General features: G+C 41.2%; 1 protein-coding gene across 13 annotated transcripts in view; it reads left to right on the top strand.

Moving 5' to 3' along the window:
• EEFSEC (eukaryotic elongation factor, selenocysteine-tRNA specific) overlaps positions 1-21,105 on the top strand; it is a 450,913-nt gene that overhangs the window by 181,101 nt on the left and 248,707 nt on the right. For all 13 annotated transcript variants that reach the window (XM_036246063.1, XM_036246068.1, XM_036246075.1 and 10 more), the window contains one exon: positions 6,763-6,927. In XM_036246063.1, the coding sequence (XP_036101956.1) occupies positions 6,763-6,927 (165 nt within the window). The remainder of the gene's footprint in view (positions 1-6,762; positions 6,928-21,105) is intronic.

Genomic DNA, 21,105 nt, shown 5'->3' with positions numbered 1-21,105 from the left:
CAGTTTTTGCTGAGTTGCGGACACAAAGAACAGTGGTCAGTGTGCTCCTTCCCAGAGCTGTGGGGAAAAGCAGCAGCCCCCACCCCTGGAGATTCAGCTTTTCCAGGTGAGGCAAAGAAATGAAAATTGAGGCTCATTAACAACCAGCGTCTATCCCTCCCTCTGGAAATCCACTTACGCAGAACACCAGGGCTACATCCCAAGGCACTGAGTAACTGAGACTATTAGCCTCCTGCAAAAAGCTACAGGATAACCGAACCTTTCCTTGGCTTGCATATCTACCCAGGAAAGGAAGACTTGACAGTGGTGTGTAACGTGGGCCCACCCAGGCTCATCTAAACCCAGTACAGGGAACCACAATCAGTAGAACACCAACACCCACAGGGAAAATTTGGAAGGCTCCAAAACCCACTAAGATAGCCAAAAGAAACAAATCCCAAATGAAAGAACAAGAGAACTCTATCAAAGATAAGAACAAAGAAATGCAGCTAAGCAAATTATCAGAGGTAGAGTTTAAAGCCATGATCTTGAGGAAGCTCAACAGCATGAGTAAGGACATCAGCACCATGAGTAAAGGTATAGAAACATTGAAAACCAACCAAGTGAAAATGAAGAATGACGTAGCAGAAAAAAAGAACACATTGGATGGACTAACCAGCGCAGTAGAGGAAGCTGAGGACTGGATCAGTGAATTAGAAGACAAGTTAGAAAAAAATCAACCAATCAGAAAAACAAAAGGAGAATACAGTTAAAAACCAGGAAGAGCCCTGGCTGGTTTTGCTCAGCGGTTAGAGCATTGGCCTGTGGTCTGGAGAGACCTGGGTTCAGTTCCCACTAAGGGCATGTACCTTGGTTGCAGTTTGTCCCCGGCCCTGGTTGGGTTGTGTGGGTGGCAACCACTCGATGTGTTCTTTTCATGTTGATGTTTCTCTCTCTGTCTCTTCCTCTGTTTCCCTCCCACTCTATCTGAGCAAAAAAAAAAAAAAAAAAAAAAGGAAAAATGGATGAGGATTAAAAAAAAAAATTAGGAAGACAGCTTAAGAGAACTGTGGGACAACTGAAAACGTAATAACATTTGCATCATAGAAGTCCCCGAAGAGGAAGAAAATGGGCAAGAGTTAGAGAATGTATTTGAAGAAATAGTAACAGAAAACTTAATTTGGTGAAGGAAGAAGGCATTCAAGTTCAAGAAGCACAGAGAGCCCAAAGTAAGAAGTCAAACAGGTCCACACCAAGAAACATAGTAATTAAAGTGCCAATTTAAAGACAAAGAGAAAATCTGAAAGGCAGCAAGAGATAAACAACAGGTTACCTACAAAGGAAACCTTATAAGGCTCTCACCTGACTTCTCAACAGAAACACTACAGTCCAGAAGGGAGTGGCATGAAGTAATCAAGGTCATGAAAAACAAGGATCTGAATCCAGGACTACTCTATCCAGCAAGGCTATCATTGAAAATAGAAAGTCAAATAAAGAGCTTCCCAGACAAAAAATGTCTAAGGGAATATGTTAATACCAAACCAGCACTGCAAGATATGCTAAAAGGACTGCTGTAATTAGTAGAAGAAATAGTAAGAAAAATAGAACCACACTAAACAAAAAATGGCAATAAATAAGTACATATCAATGATCACCTTAAATGTGAATGGTTTGAATACTTCAATGAAAAGACACAGCATAGTTAATTGGATAAGAAAGCATGAATCACATATATGTGGTTTACAAGAGACCCACCTCACAACCAAAGTCTCACATAGGTTGAAAGTGAAGGGAGGGATGGAAAAAAATCTTTCAAGCAAATGGAAAGCAAAAAAAAGCTGGGGTAGCAATACTCATATCTGATAAAGTAGATTTCAAAATGAAGACCATAACTAGAGACAAAGAAGACCACTACGTAATATGGAAAGGATCTATCCAACAGAAAGATATAACCTTGATAAACATATATGCACCCAATATACGAGCACCAACATATATTAAAATCTTCTGGAGGACTTCAAAGGAGAAATCAACAGCAATACAATTATAGTAGGAGACTTCAATACCCCACTGACATCACTGGATAGATCATCTAGACAAAAAATTAACAAATAACACAGACTCTGTATGAAGTGCTAGATCAGGGGGATTTCATAGATATCTACAGAGAATTACACACCAAAAATGCAGAATTTACATTCTTCTCAAATGCACATGGGACATTCTCAAAGATAGACCACATGTTAGGGCACCAACTAAGTCTATACAAGTTCAAGAAATTGAAATCATATGAAGCATCTTCTCAGATCACAATGACATGAAACTAGAAATCAATTGCAGCAAGAACATGCAAAGACATTTGAACACATGGAGGCTAAATAGCATGTTATTGAACAATGAATAGGTTACCATGGAGTTCAAGGAAGAAATTAAAAACGTTTTGAAAACCAATGAAAATGAACACAAAACAACACACATTCTATGGGTTGCAGTGAAAGCATTTCCGAGAGGGAAGTTCGTAGCTCTACAGGCCTACATCAAGAAACAAGAAAAATTTCTAACAGACTATCTAACCTCACAACTTAAAGAACTAGAAAGCAAGCAAATCACCCCAGAGTAAGTAGAAGGAAAGAAATAGTAAAGATCAGAGCATAAATAAATGACTCAGAGACCAAAAAACAATTCAGAGTATCAATGAACCAAAGAGCTGGTTCTTTGTAAAGATAAACAAGATTGATGGACCCTTAGCTAGACTCACCAAGAAACAAAGAGAGAGAACCCAAATATGTAAAGTCAGAAATGAAAGAAGAGAAATAATAACTGATACAACAGAAAAACAAAGGATCGTGAACATATATTATGAACAATTAAACGGCAAGAAATTTGACAATATAAGCGAAATGGACACATTTCTAGAAACACATAATCTCCCAAATTTGAACTGGGAAGAGATATAAAACTTGAACATACCAATAACAACAAAAGAAATTGAAGATGTAATCACGACCCTCCCAGCAAACAAAAGCCCAGGCCTGGACAGCTTCATGGGGGAAATTTTACCTAACATTCAAAGAAGAAGTAAACCCGTTTTCCTCAAACTGTTTCAAAAAATTCAAGAGGAAGAAAGATTTCCAGACTTGTTTTATGAGGCCAGTATAATTCTAATTCCAAAACCAGCAAAAGACACTGCAAAGAAAGAAAACTACAGGCCAATATTTCTGATGAACATAGATGCCAAAAGCCTGAACAAAATACTAGCAAATCTAATCCAGCAATACATCAAAAAAATTATTCACCATGACCAAGTAGGATTCATCCCAGGGATCCAAGGCTGGTACAATATTCGCAAATCAATAAATGTGATACACCACATAAACAAAATAAGAGATAAAAATCATATGATCATATCAATAGATAGTGAAAAAGCATTAGAGAAAATTTTGCGCCCATTTCAGATAAAAACACTCAGCAGTGTGGTAATAGATGTATCATATCTCAACATAATAAAGGCTATATACAAAAAACCTACATCCAATATCATACTCAATGGGCAAAAACTAAAAGCATTTTCCTTATGAACAGGAATAAGACAAGGGTGTCCACTTTTGCCACTCTTATTTTACATAGTACTGGAAGTCCTAGCCACAGCAATCAGAGAGGAAGAAAAAATAAAAGGCATCTAAATGGGAAAGGAGGGAGTGAAACTGTCATAATTTGCAGATGACATGATACTATATGTAGAAAACCCAAAAGACTGCATCAAAAATTATAGACGTAGTCAATGAATTTGGCAAAGTAGCAGGATACAAAATTAATGTCAAGAAATTGACGGCATTCTTATACACCAATGATAAACTCACAGAGAAACTTAAAAAACAATCCCATTTACCATTGCAGCAAAAAATTTAAGATACCTAGGAATAAACTTAACCAAAAACAATAAAGGACCTATTCACAGAAGATTACAGGTCATTGAAAAAAGAAATTGAGGATTATATAAAAAAGTGGAAGCACATGCCTTGTTCACGGATTGAAAGAATTAACATCATTTAAATGTCCACAGTACCCAAAGCAATCTATAGATTCAATGCAATCCCCATCAAAATACCAATGCCATACTTCACAGAACTAGAACAAATACTTCAAAAGTTTATATGGAACCAAAAAAGACCTCGAGCAGCCATAGCAATCTTTAAAAAGAAGAACAAAGTTGGAGGGATCACATTTCCAGATTTCTGGTTATACTACAAAGCCACTGTAATCAAAACAACCTGGCAGTGCACAAGAACAGGCGGATAGATCAATGGAACTGAATAGAGAACCCGAAAAAGGAGCCTAGACAATATGCTCAATTAATGTTTGACAAAGGTGGCAAGAGCATGCAGTAAAATGAAGACAGCCTTTTTAAGGAATGATGTTGGGAAAATTGGACAACTACATGCGAAAAAATGAAACTAGTCCATCAACTTACACTATACACAAGAATAAAGTCAAAATGGATAAAAGACTTAAATGTGACTCAGGAATCCATAAATATCCTAGAAGAAAACGTAGGCAACAAAATTTCAGACATCACACGTAGCAGTATTTTCACTGATAGATCACCTAAGGCCACAGAAACAATGGGGAAAATGAACACATGGGACTACATCAAACTAAAAAGCTTCTGCACAGCAAAAGAAACCACCACCAAAGTGGAAAGGCAACCCACCCTATGGGAGAGCATAATTGCCAATAATACATCAGACAAGGGGTTAATTTCCAATTTATATAGAGTGCTCATTCAACTCAACAAAAGGAAGACAAAGAACCCAATTAAGAAATGGGGAGAGGAACCAAATAGACGCCTCTCCAAAGAGGACATACAAATGGCTAAGAGATATATGAAGAAATGCTCAACATCACGAATCATCAGAGAGATGCAAATTAAAACAATGAGGTATCACCTCACACCTGTCAGAATGGCCGCCTTCAACAAATCATGAAACAAGTGTTGGCTAGGGTGTGCAGAGAAGGAGACCTTAGTACACTGCTGGGGGAATGCAGACTGGTGCAACCACAATGGAAAGCTATGGTGTTACCTCAAAAAATTAAAAATTGAACTTTATTTGACCCAGTGATCCCACTTCTAGGAATATACCCTAAGAAGCCTGAAACACCAATCAGAAAGAATATATGTGCCACCATGGTCATAGCAGCACTATTTACAATAGCTAAGATCTGGAAACAGTCCAAATGTCCATCAGTATAGGAATTGATATAAAAGTTGTGATACATATACACAATGGAGTACTGTGCAGCTGTAAGAAAGATCTCTTATCCTTTGAGTCGACATGGAGAGACCTGGAGAGTGTTATCCTAAGTGAAAAAAGCCATGCTGAGAAAGACAAATATCACATGATCTCACTTATTTGTGGAATAAAATTAACATAACAGTCTGAGGAACCAGGTAGTCTCAGAGACATGGAAGTGGTGTACAGACTGACCATCTGCAGAAGAGAGAGTTGAGGGGAGAGATAAACCACAGAATTTATTTGCATGTATGCATGAAAATTGGACCTGGACAACAAAGCTGCGGACAGGGCGGGGGGGGGGGGAGGGGGAGGGAGATATCAGTGGGGGAAAAAGGAGAAACATCTCTAACAAATTAAATAAATAAATAAATAAATAAGAAATAAATGAAGCCTGTGCATAAATCTGAGGCCAAGCTTGTTTTTAATCTGTAGACTTTTTCCAAAGAATTGTTATCACAAGATTAAGAATTTGGAATATTTACTTTTGACAGGCAGTAACAAAATAAAAGGAATAATGTGGTCTTTATTTTAATTTGTTTAGTGATAATTAGGTCTGACACCATATCTGAACCTATAGATAGCATGTGATAAGTGGACAGATTAAGATTGAAGCTTGTGGAAGGAGGTAGCAGCGAAAGAAAAGCAGAACCACAAACTGAGGGGTAGCACTGGTCCTTTGCAGACTTTGTAAAGATTATTTCCCTGTCTCTGAGGGGCTTGTAAAAGTGGTCTTTACTTCTCCTGCCCTACCAAATATAGGATGTTGCCTTTGGGAACAGCCTTACTCTTAATGAATTTTTCATTCCCTGTCCTCTCAGGTTAGAGGCCAGATACTGGAGAAATTTGTAAGTACTCACAGCCTTGTGAGGGGAGACATATAAACAGATGCTCACAGTAGCATGTTAACTGTGGTGATGGAGAGTGGGGAATGCAGCTGTATAAAAAGTACAGCAAAGCCTTTTCAGCAGTGATGTTGCCCATTTGCCCTCCTGGAAGAATAGTAAGGGTGAGGCTAAACAGAGTGGTGAACTTCTGGGCCTGCCAGCAGCTGGTGTCTGGTGAGAAATTAAAAGTGGTGCGAGACTAGGCCTCACCAATACCTAGATGCTAGATGATGACAAATCTTAAATTCTGCAGGCATCAGGAGGATGGAAAAGCATGTAAGGCCAGGGAGCAATGTGACCAAGGGTATCTTGTAGCAAGCTGCCCCTGCTGCAGTGTGGGTGAGGGCCCAGAAGCCTGGTCTGTTCGGAGGCTGTTGCAGTCATTCCAAGGGAGAGGATGAATGAGGCTTCTCCAACTGTCCCTTGCCTTTGCATTGAGGGAAGGAACTAAGAACATGCCAGACATTTGGAGTGCAGTGAGGGAATTGTCCAGTTCTGATTATCTGGGATTGCTTGCTTGGGCACTGTCATACCCTATGCCCTCCTTTGTCCTGCCCCATCCAGTCCTATCCTGACAGAATGTGGCATCAACATCTCTTTTTTAGCTCCTGATGTCCCAGATTTCCATCCCAATGAGAGATCCCTCAGGACCATTCCTCATGTCAGTGGACCACTGTTTCTCCATCAGAGGCCAGGGCACTGTGATGACAGGGACCATCCTCTCAGGTTCCATCAGCCTCGGCGACAGTGTGGAAATTCCTGCTCTCAAGGTCAGTCTTACCTTGTCCTTGCTTTTGCCCTCTTTCTCTAGTGGCAAGGGAGAGGGATGATCACTTTGTTTTCAGCTACTAAGCGTGCTGGTTCTGCTTTCTGGGACTGGCCAGCTGGCTCTGCTCTACCATCTCCTTTCATGCCTTGCTTGGATTCTAGAAGTACCACTCCCCTGATTCTTATAACATCTGTTTTTGGAGGTCCATGGTGTGCCGTGATGAGTCTCCCAAGGTTCATCCTTATAGCTCATCCTTTATATCCTCTATAGATAATGAAACAGGCTCTAGAAGGTGTATTGGGCCATGTGGTCAACAAGTGAGGTGCTAGGTGTAAACCCCCTTTCTGCAAGCACCTTGTGTCAGAGTGGCTAGTACATGCGGACTGATTTCTGGCTGCCTTTTGCTTAAATTACAAAAATTTCAGATTAAACACAATTAGAATCTTGTGTTGCTCAGTCATATAGTCTGGAATACATCTAGATGAGTTTCATACTCCTAGTGACCACTGGCAGATGCCATGTCATTCCTCAGGACTCCTGTGAGAAGGATGGACAGCTGGGTGTTTCCCCATCTCCTCCACCTGGTAAATTCTGGCTAGCTCTGATTTAAAAGATGTCCAGTGGCCTTGATACAGCTTTTCTTCATTGGGATTTTCTTATGACTTTAGTATTCTAGAGAGGAAAAACTTATAGCTTCCTTTACTACCCTTCCCCTTCAGGGGGAATAAAGGTAGGGAACAAGGCTAGTTAGAACTCAAAAGAGCCTCCCAGGAATTCAGGGTCCAGGGAAGTTCTTTAGTTCTATAGGAACCCAGAGTACAGGGAAGTGGTGGCATGCACTTGGCCCTGTGTGTACAACAGGGACAATGCCAGCTGCTGATGTACTCACAGCTCTAGGTAAATGAATTCGGTTTTCATGCTAATTGAGAATTCTTCCTGGAGGGCTGTATCGATATGGCTCACTCGCTGTATTAGGGTTCACCAGAGAAACAGAACCAAAAGTGTGTGTGTGTGTGTGTGTGTGTGTATGTGTGTGTGTGTGAGAGAGAGAGAGAGAGAGAGAGAGAGAGAGAGAGAAAGAGAGAGAGAGAGAATAAAATCCAGAGGGTGTACCAGCAAAACAGAGATCCAGGGAAGAGCTGCATTTGAATATAAAGGCTGGCAGAATCCTCTTCTTCTAGGGAGGTCAGATTTCTATTCAGGCCTTCAGCTGATTGCATTGGGTGCATCCTCACTGTGGATGGTCATTTGCTTTACTTAGTCTATCCATTTAAATGTTAATCTCATTCTAAAACATCATCACAGAAACATCCTGGATAATGCTTGACCAAATATCTGGGTACATTGGTACAGCCAAGTTGACACATAAAATTCACCATTACATTGGGGCAAGGAGGACCATCATTTCAGTATCTGCTCTGAGCAAGGGGAGGGCAAGGGAGCACCTGTGACTTGTGTTGGCCATTCCTGATCTAGGGCAGCCGAAGAGGATGTAGGAAAGGGGCATTTCAGGGGTGAGAGGAATGGCCAGGGCTTCCCCAGTAAAGGAAATCTCAGGTTTAAATCTGCCCCCTCCACTCAATTTATGGTGATGTGACTGTTGTTTCCTCTTGCAGAAGTGGGGGTAACAGGGAAGAGTTTCTTGACCTGAGAGGACCAACCAAAGAAAAGCTTCTTTTATAGACTTAAGGCTGGCCAGGTTCCAGGGCTCCTTGGTATGGCAGCAGGAGTTGGAGGGTGAGTCCCTTCCCTTTTGAGTTCTGGGGCCTTCCCTGATTGTGGATCATCATTCCCTCCTTCACTGACTTTTGTGGATCCTCCTCTGAAGACCATTAGTCCTGGATTAAATCAAATCCATTTTGTCCAGGGACTAAATGTGTTAATCTTAAAAAAATAAAGTGCAAAAATTTGAAAATAAACTAAACTTATATTTATTTAACAAAATTAAGATTATAATAGTGACTGTGTGTTAATTCTTAGCTGGAACAGAGAATAAATCAAATTCTAAATTTCTTTTCATTCTTTGTGCTCCCTTAGGCAGGCTCCTTGGGACCACCCTAATCTAATATCCCTCTGCCCTGGGAGAATATATGTCTGCAGTCTGGGAGAATAGCTGGGAGAGGAAAGAGGTGTCAGAAGATGGCTCTGTGGGAAACAGACTTTGAATTGGGAGTACCTGAGGCTCCAGAGCAGTGGTTCTCAACCTTCCTAATGCCGTGACCCTTTAATACAGACAGTTCCTCATATTGTATGTGGGCATATCTACATGTGGGCAGACCCACCTGGAGACTGATAGAGGAGTGGTGTCTCGGTTCCTAAGACCATTGGAAATATGTGTTTTCCAATGGTCTTAGGCTACCCCTGTAAAAGGGTTGTTCAATCCCCAAAGGGGTCGTGACCCACAGGTTGAGAACCACTGCTCTAGAGGGAAGAAAAGGTGTGTGATGATAGGATCAGGGGCTGCAATGTTAGGACCAAGGGTATGGGGGAAGGCTGAGACAGAGGTAGTTGGCCATGTTAACTAGACAGGTATGTCCGAGTGAGGATGTGTTCTGAGGTCTTTGGCTACTCTTCTTGTCCTTGCCTATTGAGTATGTGGAAAGTACTTTGCAAACAAATTTAATGCTCTTACTGCTTTTGTGTACCTGTTTTCCCCCAGCCTATTTTTTATCCCTCCTGGTATCAATGTCTGTGATTTTCTGATTTACTAGTCAAAGAAAGCAGAACTGTGAGCAATGAAATTGGATACTTAGCTGAGGAGTTTTTCAAGCAAAATGTGAAAGGTGCAGTTTAGTTCTTTGCTACTTGTAATAAATGTGACAGGAAGGGAATGGATTAAAGGAGGAACTCTTAGCAAAAAGGAATCAGTACTTGATGATTTGGGAGGGTCTTAACCTCTCCAGATTCCAAAGGATGCTACAGGTAGGAAATTCTCTTTGAGAAAGCATGCTCTAGTGAAAGGCCAAGGGAAAAGCTGGACAACCTTTGCTGAAGAGATGAGGTGTGTGACTTAAGGATTTAATCAAACATCTCAGCAGAAGCCAGGAAGAAAAGTAGGCTTATCCTGAAAGGATCTGTGGAGAACCCTTTTGTTTAATGGCATAGATCCCCTTGACATACATGAAAGATCCACAAGGTCTTTTTGAGAATGTTACATCAGCAAAAACACTGCCAGCCTGGACTGAAAGCAACAGAGACCTGAAGAAATGGAGGGAAAAAAAGCATTTCAACTTCTGGTATTCTGTATACAGGGACTGGACTGATAGAACTACTCAGCTATAAATACATGTTATCCTTCAAGAAAAGGAAGAATGACTCCAAAGGCAGAGCTGTATATGCAAAGGTAGAGGCCAGAGAGGCAGGCCCAGAGTCGGGCCAGTGGAGCCTCTGTGGGTGCAGAGGGCAGAGGATCAAGCCACAGAAGGCCGTTTTCAGGCCTGGAAAACTAATGGGATTTGATTTCCTTGGATTTCAAACTTGCTTGGAACCAGTGACCTCCCATTTTCTTCTTATGCCTGTATTTTAAAAGCAAATAATTTGTTTTCTAGTTTCACAGATCCATAGATGGATCATTTTGCACTAGGATGGATCACACCAGTATCATCCATGCCTAATTAGGTGACTTAGATGATGAGATTTTTAATGAGAGTTTGGATTTAGAGTTAATGCTGTAATGGGGAGCATTTAGGGATGTTGGTATGGGGTAAAAATATTATGCATATGGAATGGACGTTATGTTTCGGGAACCAGAGGGTAGACTATAGGGAGTTGAATTGTGGCCCACAAAAAGAACGTCAGAATATGACCTTTTGGAATAAGAGTCTTTGCAGATGTAATTAATGTAAGAATCTCAAGATGAGATAATCTTGATTATGGTGGGCTTTTTATTCAACTATGAGTGTCCCATGACTCAAAGATTCACAGAGAATAGGTCATATGAAGCTGGAGGTTGAGACAAGTTATGCAGCCCTAAGCCAAGGAATGCCAGTGCCACCAGAAACTAGGAGAAAGGTATGGAAGAGATTTTTCTCTCAGAGACTCTAGAAGGAACCAATCCTGTTGACACATTGATGTAGTACTTTTAGCTACCAAAAGTACAAAAAAATAAATTTCTATTGCTTTAGGCTACCAAGTTTGTGGTAATTTGTTATGGCAGACCCAGGAAACTAACATAGATTTTGGATGGAAAGTGCTGAAGTAAAAAAATACCCTAAGTTTTTTATAATCTTGGGCAGCTACCTGAACTCCTCTGACCTTTGACTTTCTGGTGAAGAATCACAATCTCCAGCTCACCTTCTAGTTTTGGTGTGAGGGCCACGTGAGCTGAGTGATCATTAGCATTAAAAGGCTTCGCAAGTTAATGGTAGAGTCAGATTATTTGCATACTGATGGCTAACTCTGCTCATTTCTTCCTTTCCTGTGATTCCCATCCAACAGCAGAATACCTATGCTCAGGGGGATTAAGCAACTGGACACCAGAGCCAGAGTTTGAAGTCATTTATCCATCTCCAAAGACAAGGCTCTATCCCCATTACCTGCTGCTCCTGTAGCTCCCAAGAAGACCGTAGGGCCATTGGTATTTCATCTCTGGACAAGGACCCTCCAACCTCTTGAATAGCTTTGTAAGTGAGCCAGTGTGCCCTCCTAAGGCCTCTCTCTGGTCATGGAGCTCCTGAGGTTCTGAGCTCCTGACTTCTCACCCCTGCCCTCCAGTAACCAAATTGGCAACTAGTGCCTATTGTGCACTGGGGAGATTGCAGGGTAGGACTTTTAAACTTATATGGCCCTCCTCCCAAACCCAGTGACATCCGCGTCAGATTTCACTAATTGACTTGGGCACATCTGACCACTTGAACTCCCTCAGAGGCAGGGCACAGCCATTCCAAATAAATGGTTGCATTCCCCTCCTGGCCAGGGCTTTCCTGCCAGAGCTTGTCAGAACCTGGCCCCTGTTTCTGCTGCCCATGTTTGTTCCCAGCTGGGGCCCATTAATTGATTGAGGGAATGCTGGGGAACAGAGAATGAAAGGAAAACCAGATCCTATTTAGACCTCAGAATGGTGTAAATGCCATACATCCTTAGATTCACCAGCCTCTCTTCAGGCTTTTTGGCTCTCTCTATCCTCAGCCTGGGAAATCCCTCTGGTAAGATTTGATCTTAGGATTTAGGTCAGTAATGTTTCCAGTGATGACTGGCTATCAGTGTTGTAACATCCAAAACTCTCAGAATCACAGACCATGGAGAAAGAGAGAGCAAGGAGAAAAGTGAGAGGTCTGTGAGTTCAGAGTGACCACAGGCAAGTTACTCAGCTTCTCTTTGTTTCACTAATTCCTCACAACTTAGAAACCCCTGTGTGTTGCCCAGTGTTGGGGCCTATGGAAGAGGAGCAGAGGGGTGTGGTGCCACCTTAGGATGATGGACTGTAAGTCTCTAGCACAGAGGAAGCTGATACTCTTGTCATCTTTATTGTTGCATTCAATATGAATTTATGTTTTGGGTTCCAGATGTAGTAAGTGGCAGGGTTCTTTCCTGGTTGTAAGGAAATAGTTCTTAGGGTTTGTGAGTGAGTTATTGAAATGGAAACATGCTTCCCCATGGTCCAGTGTGACTCCCATCTGTTTTTCCTCAACCTACTTTTTGAACCTCTTGGTATCAATGGCTGTATGATTTTCTGATTTACTAGTCAGGGAAAGCAGAACTTGTAAGCAGTGGACTTGGATATTTGGCTGAGGAGGGCCTTACCATCAGGCTTTTTCTCTCCTACCTTGGGAGCACTGCTTGTATCCAACCTCCCCTAACTCACACCAGGACCACTGCCAGATCCTGTTCCCTTCCCTGTCTTGTGCATCAGCCTCCCTAGCCCCCTCAATTTGCTGGTGAGTCACCCTCATCTCAGGGATGAAATCTGAAGTGATTTGTGTAACCCGGAGGGCAGAGCAAGGTTTTGTTTTTGTCACCTCTCCAGCCTCTTTTTTATTCCAGAGCCATACAAGATCACTCCTGCTTTTAGTGTATTAGGCAGGACACTGGTCACAAGTGAGAGAATTCCAACTTAGACTGGCTTTAACATGATAGGAGATGCATTGGCTCAGTTAGTGAGAACATCGGGTTGGGAGGGTTCTGGTGCCTCCCTCCAGATGTGTTTTGTGCAGGCCACTCTTTATGGCCTAGTTTCCACAACACTGGCTCCCCATTTCTTCTCCTTCAAGTCCAGGGTATAGTGGGCTATATACTAGTGCTTAGTTACTCTGAGATTAGACCCAGCCAGTGGGGTTGCCCTTCCCCTGCCAGTGACTGGTTACCCAGTTCTGGCCAATGAGATGTGAAGTCTCCTGGGGATTGGGGAGAGGTATCCTTGCCTCTAGGAAATGAACCACAGGAAAAGATAATGTTTCTTCTGCTACACACTGAAGTGAAGAGGGGTGTGAGGCCTGAATTTAAGGGGGTAAGCAGCCTTCTTGTTACCAACTTGAGTTGGTAACAAGCAAAAAGAGGCTAGAGGAAAGAGGAAAATGGCCTGAAAGCAGTGTCTGAGTCCTGATGGACTTGCTGTTGGGACAGAAATTGTTTCCTTACTGTTCAATCAGGCTGTCTGCTCCTTGGGATAGAAGGAACAAAGCTTTTCCAGGGGTTATTACAGTTATAGAATGGGACGTTCTTGGCCTGGCTGGACCAGAAACTCATCCCTGTGGCCAGGGTGAGTGCCACACACTGACTGGACAGGTTGATTACATGTCCCATCCTAGAACTGGAGCAGGAATTGGGAGAAAAGTTCCCAGAGGAGTTGGGATACTATCACTACAAAATAGATGTTGGGCAGGCAAAACTGAGGTGTCCATGCACTTTGTGGTTTCGTGTGTCCTTGTCTCAGTAGCCTGGGCCCTGGTCACAGGGGTTGAGCTTAAGTCCCTCCCTAGCACTTACTTTCTGGGGCAATTTCTTCACCTCCAAGAGTCTGTTTTTTGGTGAGCTACTCATGAAGATTCGAGAGCATTCACGTAATGTGCTTGCAAAGGGGCCTGCATGTGGGCACTGCTATCTTTATCATTTTTATTATCATATGCCACTCTGAATCTTGTGTTTTCCCCATTTACTGTGCCTTTTTTTTTTTAATCCTCACCCAAGGATATTTTTCCATTTATTTTCAGACAGAGTGGGAGGGAGGGAGGTAGGGAGGGCGAGCGAGAGAGAGAGAGAAGGAAACATTGATGTGAGAGAGATACATCAATTGGTTGCCTCACACAGGACCCCGACCAGGGCCGGGGATCGAACTGTAACCAAGGTATGTGCCCTTGACCAGAATAAAATCCACGACTCTGGTCTACAGGTCGATACTCTAACCACTGAGCCAAACTGGCCATGGCCTACTGTGGCTTTTTACTAGACCACAGAATGCAGTGATTAAAGGGTGTGGTGGCCTAAGCCCAGCATGCCCTGCACCCTGAGCACCAGGGTTCTGTGAGACCTTTGCCTCTCCCTAGCCTTTCTGCAGGTTTGGGGATTTAAATCACCTCAGCAGCCAAGTTGTAATATCCTGTTGTTTCCCTTTATAAGGTCTAGCAAAGGAAGGACAGGGGATAGATAAGGACACAGATTGATCTCAGAGTAGGCAGGGAAGTCAAGACAATGTCTCTGTAGGTGCTGTTGTCAAAGGTATGCGTATGGCATCCTGAAGATGTAGCAGACTGCAGCAAGCTGCCTCTCTGCAGGCTTTTCCCTGTGGAATTCCTCCAACCTGTCCTTAGCTCTCAATCCCAAATGAGTGGTGTGCCCTTTGACATCATTCCCCGAGAATCTACTACAGATTCCACTTCCAGAAGACCTGTTTCTCTTTCATTCTTTTGTGTATGTGTCTCCCTTTCTTTCTGAGAATGGTTTTTCATGCTGACATGTCCATCCACAGTGATGGTATTGATATGCTGATACTCACAGCCCAGGCCGAGTTGCTGGTGGCTGGATGAAACAGGCTGCATGTGCAGTCTAGCTGGGCTCCAGCACTCTCCTAGTTTAGTGTGAGATGGCTTTTAGAAGCATAAGCTTGGAAACATATAGGGATATTGGCATAGCACAGGGAAGGATGGCTTGTTGGGTATCTGCAAGTAGTGCTATGTGTTGGGCTCTGGTCTTACACCATCTCAGGCTCTCATCCTGTGCTTTCAACAATTGTGTGGAAGCTCTGCTGTCCCACATTTTTTTTTCTCTTTATTTTCTGTCATCATTTATCCCCCTGTACCTTCTTTCACTTCCACCCCCACTCCCCACAATCACCACACTGTTGTCCTTGTCTATGAGTTCTCTCTCTCTCTCGCTTGCTCTTTTATTAGAGTTTCTTACCTTCTTTTTTTAAAAAATCCTTACTCGGGAATGTTTTTTCATTGATTTTTTAGATAGACTAGAAGGGAGGGAAGGAGAGAGAGAGACACACATTGATGGGTTACCTCCCACAAGACCTTGAGTGGGGCTGAGGATCAAACCTGCAACTGAAGTGTATGCCCTTGTCCAGGAATCGAACCTGCTATTCTTTGGTCCACGGGCCGACAATCTAACCACTGAGTCAAACCGGCCAGGGCGTCTTACCCTCTTTTTTTTGAAAATAAAATTTTTGTTATTGAGAGGAATACAGATGTCCCTCTTTCCCACCCCTATTGCCCCCTTCATCCTGATACTCTCCCGACTCAGGCCTTCACTACCCTATGGTCTGTGTCCTTTGGTAATGCATATATATACATGTAAGTTCCTGAGTTAATCCCCCCCCACCCCCCATTTACCTAAGGTCTGTGAGTCTGTTCCATGTTTCCATACTTCTGTGTCTGTTTTATTAATCAGTTTATTTTGCTCATTAGCTTCCACTTATAAGTGATATCATTATACTTGTTTTTCTCTGTCTGGCTTATTTCGCTTAGCATAATACTCTCAAGGCCCCTCTATGCCGTCTCAAAGGGTAATAAATGCTTCTTTTTAATAGCTGCATGGTATTCCATTGTGTATATGTATCAAGATTTTTATTTTTTATTTTTTAATTAGAAGTGTGAGTTTATTAATTAATTTTTGTTACAGATGTTTCTCCTTTTCCCCCCACCGATTCCCCTCTCCCCCCCCCCCCCCGGCCCTGTCCCCAGTTTGTTGTCCATGTCCACTGTTCATGCATACATGCATATAAGTTCTGTGGTTTATCTCTCCCCCACCATCCCCTCTTCTGGGGATTGTCAGTCTGTACCCCACTTCCACGTCTCTGGGACTACCCCATTCCTCAGACTGTTGTGTTCATTATATGCCACAAATAAGTGAGATCATATGATACTTGTCTTTCTCTTTTTGGCTTGTTTCACTTAGGATGATACTTTCCAGGTCCCTCCATGTCGTCTCAAAGGATAAGAGATCTTTATTTCTTACAGCTGCGTAGTACTCCATTGTGTATATGTACCACTGCTTTTTTATCCATTCCTCTACTGATGGACACTTGGGCTGTTTCCAGATCTTAGCTATTTTGAATAGTGCTGCTACGAACATGGGGGTACATATATTCTTTCTGATTGGTGTTTCAGGCTTTTTAGGGTATATTCCTAGAAGTGAGATTACTGGGTCAAATGGAAGTTCAATTTATAATTTTTTGAGATAACACCATATTGTTTTCCATAGTGGCTGCACCAGTCTGCATTCCCACCAGCAGTGTACTAGAGTCCCCTTTTCTCCACACCCTCGCCAACACTTGTTGTTTGGTGATTTGTTGATGGCGGCCATTCTGACAGGTGTGAGGTGATACCTCATTGTTGTTTTAATTTGTATCTCTCTGATGATTAGTGATGATGAGCATTTCTTAATATGTCTCTTAGCCAATGTATGTCCTGTTTGGACAGGTGTCTATTTAGTTCCTCTACCCATTTTTTAATTGGGTTCTTTGTCTTCCTTTTGTGGAGTTGTATGAGCACTCTATATATATTGGAAATTAACCCCTTATCTGATATATCATGGGCAATTATGCTCTCCCATAAAATGGGTAGCCTTTCTGTTTTGATGATTGTATCTTTCGCTGTGCAGAAGCTTTTGCGTTTGATGTAGTCCCATGTGTTCATTTTCTCCTTTGTTTCTGTTGCCTTAGGTGATGTATCAGTGAAAATTCTGCTGCATATAATGTCTGAAATTTTGTTGCCTGCAGTTTCTTCTAGGATTTTTATGAATTCATGAGTCACATTTAAATCTTTTATCCATTTTGAGTTTATTCTTGTGTAGGGTATAAGTTGATGGTCTAGTTTCATTTTTCTGCATGTAGCTGTCCAAATTTCCCAGCACCATTTATTAAAGAGGCTGTCCTTACTCCACTGAATGCTCTTGCAACCTTTGTCAAATATTAATTGAGCATATTGCCTTGGATCCATATCTGGGTTTTTTGTTCTGTTCTACTGCTCTATATGCCTGTTCTTGTGCCAGTACCAGGCTGTTTTGATTACAGTGGCTTTGTCGTATAACCTGAAATCTGGTAATGTGATTCCTCCAACATTGTTCTTCCTTTTCAAGATTGCTGTGGCTATTCGAGGTCTTTTTTGGTTCCATATGAACTTTTGAAGTATTTGTTCTAGTTCTGTGAAGTATGCCGTTGGTATTTTGATGGGGATTGCACTGAATCTATAGATTGCTTTGGGTAATATGGACATTTTAATGATGTTAATTCTCCCAATCCATGAACAGGGTATATGCTTCAACTTTTTTATATCTTCCTCTATTTCTTTTTTCAATGACCTGTAGTTTTCTGCAAATAGGTCCTTTATTTCTTTGGTTAAGTTTATTCCTAGGTATCTTAATTTATTTGCCGCAGTGGTAAATGGGATTGTTTTCTTAGTTTCTCTTTCTGTGAGTTCTTCCTTGGTGTATAAGAATGCCATCGATTTCTTGATGTTAATTTTGTATCCTGCTACTTTTCCAAATTCATTTATTAAATCTAGTACATTTTTGATGGAGTTCTGTGGTTTTCTACGTATAGTATCATGTCATCTGCAAATAGTGACAGTTTCATTTCCTCCTTTCCAATTTGGATCCCTTTTATTTTTTCTTTCTGTCTGATTGCTGTGGCTAAGACTTCCAGTACTATGTTAAATAAGTATGGCGAAAGTGGGCATCCATGCCTTGTTCCTGTTCTTAAGGGAAATGCTTTTAGTTTTTGCCCATTGAGTATGATGTTGGTTGTAGGTCTTTCATATATGGCCTTTATTATGTCTAGATATGATCCCTCTATACCCACATTGCTGAGCGTTTTTATCAGAAATGGATGCTGGATTTTGTCGAAGGCTTTTTCGGCATCTATTGATATGATCATGTGGTTTTTATTCTTCATTTTATTTATGTGGTGTATCACGTTTATTAATTTGCGAATATTGTACCAGCCTTGTATCCCTGGGATGAATCCCACTTGGTCATGGTGGATAATTTTTTTGGTGTATTGCTGGAGCCGATTTGCTAGTATTTTGTTCAGGATTTGGCTTCTATGTTCATCAGGGAAATTGGCCTGTAGTTTTCTTTCATTGTAGTGTATTTTTCTGGTTTTGGAATTAGAAATATGCTGTCTTCATAAAACTAGTTTGGAAGTCTTCCTTCTTCTTGAATTTTTTGAAATAGTTTGAGGACAATGGGTGTAAGTTCTTCTTTGAATGTTCGGTAAAACTCCCCCATGAAGCCATCCGGGCCTGGGCTTTTGTTTGCTGGGAGAGTCTTGATTACATCTTCAATTTCTTCTGTTGATATTGGTCTATTCAAGTTTTCTATCTCTTCCTGGTCCAGTATTGGGAGACTATGTGTTTCTAGAAATTTGTCCATTTGGCTTAGATTGTTGAATTCGTTGCCATATAATTGCTTATAGTTGTTGTTAACGATCTTTTGTATTTCTGTGGTGTCAGTTGTTACTTCTCCTCTTTCATTTCTGATTTTGTGTATTTGGGTTCTCTCTATTTGTGTTGGTGAGTCTAGCTAAGGGTCCATCAATCTTGTTTACCTTTTTGAAAAACCATCTCTTTGTTTCATTGATCCTTTGAATTGATTTTTGGTCTCTATGTCATTTATTTCTGCTCTGATCTTTACTATTTCATTTCTTCTACTTGCTCTGGGGTTTTCTTTTTGTTTGCTCTCTAGTTCTTTAAGTTGTGAGGTTAGATATTCTATTAGAGAATTTTCTTGTTTTTTGAGGTAGGCTTGTAGTGCTATAAACTTCCCTCTCAGAACTGCTTTCACTGCATACTATAGATTTTGTGTTGTTGTGTCTTCATTGTAATTGGTTTCCATGAAGTTTTTGATTTCTTCCTTGATCTCCTCGGTGACCCATTAATTGTTTAATAACATGCTATTTACCTTCTATGTGTTCAAATGTCTTTATATGTTCTTCTTGCAATTGATTTCTAGTTTCATGCCATTGTGATCTGAGAAGATGCTTGATATGATTTCAGTCTTCTTGAACTTGTAGAGATTTAGTTTGTGTCCTATCATGTGGTCTGTCTTTGACAGTGTCTCATGTGCACTTGAGAAGAATGTGAATTCTGTAGTTTTGGGGTGTAATTCTCTGTAGATATCTATTAAATCCATTTGGTCTAGTGCTTCATTTAGAATCTCTGTTTCCTTGCTAATTTTATGTCTAGAGGATCTATCCAGTGATGTCATTGGGGTGTTGAAGTCCCCTGGTATGATTGTATTGCTATCGATTTCTTCTTTGAAGTCCTCCAGAAGATTTTTAATATATTTGGTGCTCCTATATTGGGTGCATATATGTTTATCGAGGTTATATCTTCCTGTTGGATAGATTCTTTCAATATTATGTAGTGGCCTTCTTTGTCTCTAGTTATGGCCTTCATTTTGAAGTGTATTTTATCAGATATGAGTATTGCTACCCCAGCTTTTTTTTCTTTTTCGTTTGCTTGGAATATTTTTTTCCATCCCTTCACTTTCAACCTATGTGAGTCTTTTGTTGTGAGGTGGGTTTCTTGTAATCAACATATAGATAAGTCATTCTTTCTTATCCAATCAGCTACTCTGTGTCTTTTTATGGGAGCATTCAATCTATTTACATTTAAGGTGATTATTGATATGTACTTATTTATTGCCATTTTTGTTTAGTGTGGTTCTATTTTTCTTCACATTTCAGCTGCTAATTACAGCAGTCCTTTTAACATTTCTTGCAGTGCTGGTTTGGTGCTAATGTATTCCCTTAGCCTTTTTCTGTCTGGGAAGCTGTTTATTTAATGTTTCATTTTGATTACTTCGTGCCATTCCCTTCTGGCCTGTAGTGTTACTTGTGAGATGTCAGCTGAGAGACTTATGGGGTTTCTTTTGTAGGTAACCTGTTGCTTATCTCTTGCTGCTTTTAGGATTGTCTCGTTGTCTTTAATTTTCGGCAGTTTGATTACTATGTGTCTTGGTGTGGGCCTGTTAGGGTTCTTCTTACTTTGGGCCCTCTGTACTTCTTGAACTTGAAAGTCTTCTTCCCTCACCAAATTCACTATTCCTTCAAATATATTCTCTAACCCTTGCTCATTTTCTTCTTCTTGAGGACTCCTGTGATGCGAATATTATTACGTTTCCAGTTGTCACACAGTTCTCTTAAACTGTCTTCCTGTTTTTTAATCGGTTTTTTTCCTTTTGATTTTCTGATTGTTTATTTTTTTCTACCTTGTCTTCTAATTCACTGATCCAGTCCTCAGCTTCCTCTACTCTGCTTTTTAGACCTTCCAATGTGTTTTTCATTTCTGATATGTCCTTTTTAATTTCCGACTGGTTGATTTTCAACATTTTTATGTCTTTACTCATGCGTCTCATGTCCTTACACATGCTGCTGAGCTTCCTCAAGATCATGGCTCTGAATTCTAGTTCTGTTAACTTGCTTAACTGCACCTCATTTATTTCATTTTTGGTAGAGGTCTCTTGTTCTTTCATTTGGCTTTTGTATCTGTTTTTCACCATTTTGGCTATGACAGTGGGCTTTGGAGTCTGCCAATCTTTCCCTGTGGGTGTTGGTGTTCTGCTGTTTGTGGTTCCCTCTCCTGGGTTTGGATGAGGCAGGGAGGACCCACTCTAACCACCACTGTCAAGTCTTAACTTTCCTCTAGCTTTTTTATTGCCTGGAGGCTATTAGTAGAGATCACCTGAAGAACCTTGGTTTCTGAGTTGCCTGAAAAACTCCCTCTGGTGCTCAGTGTAAGAG

Source organism: Molossus molossus, unplaced genomic scaffold (genome assembly GCF_014108415.1).
Source record: "Molossus molossus isolate mMolMol1 unplaced genomic scaffold, mMolMol1.p scaffold_m16_p_6, whole genome shotgun sequence".
Classification (NCBI taxonomy): Eukaryota; Metazoa; Chordata; class Mammalia; order Chiroptera; family Molossidae; genus Molossus; species Molossus molossus.
The sequence above is the reverse complement of the archived record's forward strand: the minus strand, read 5'-3'. Positions and strand labels throughout refer to the sequence as shown.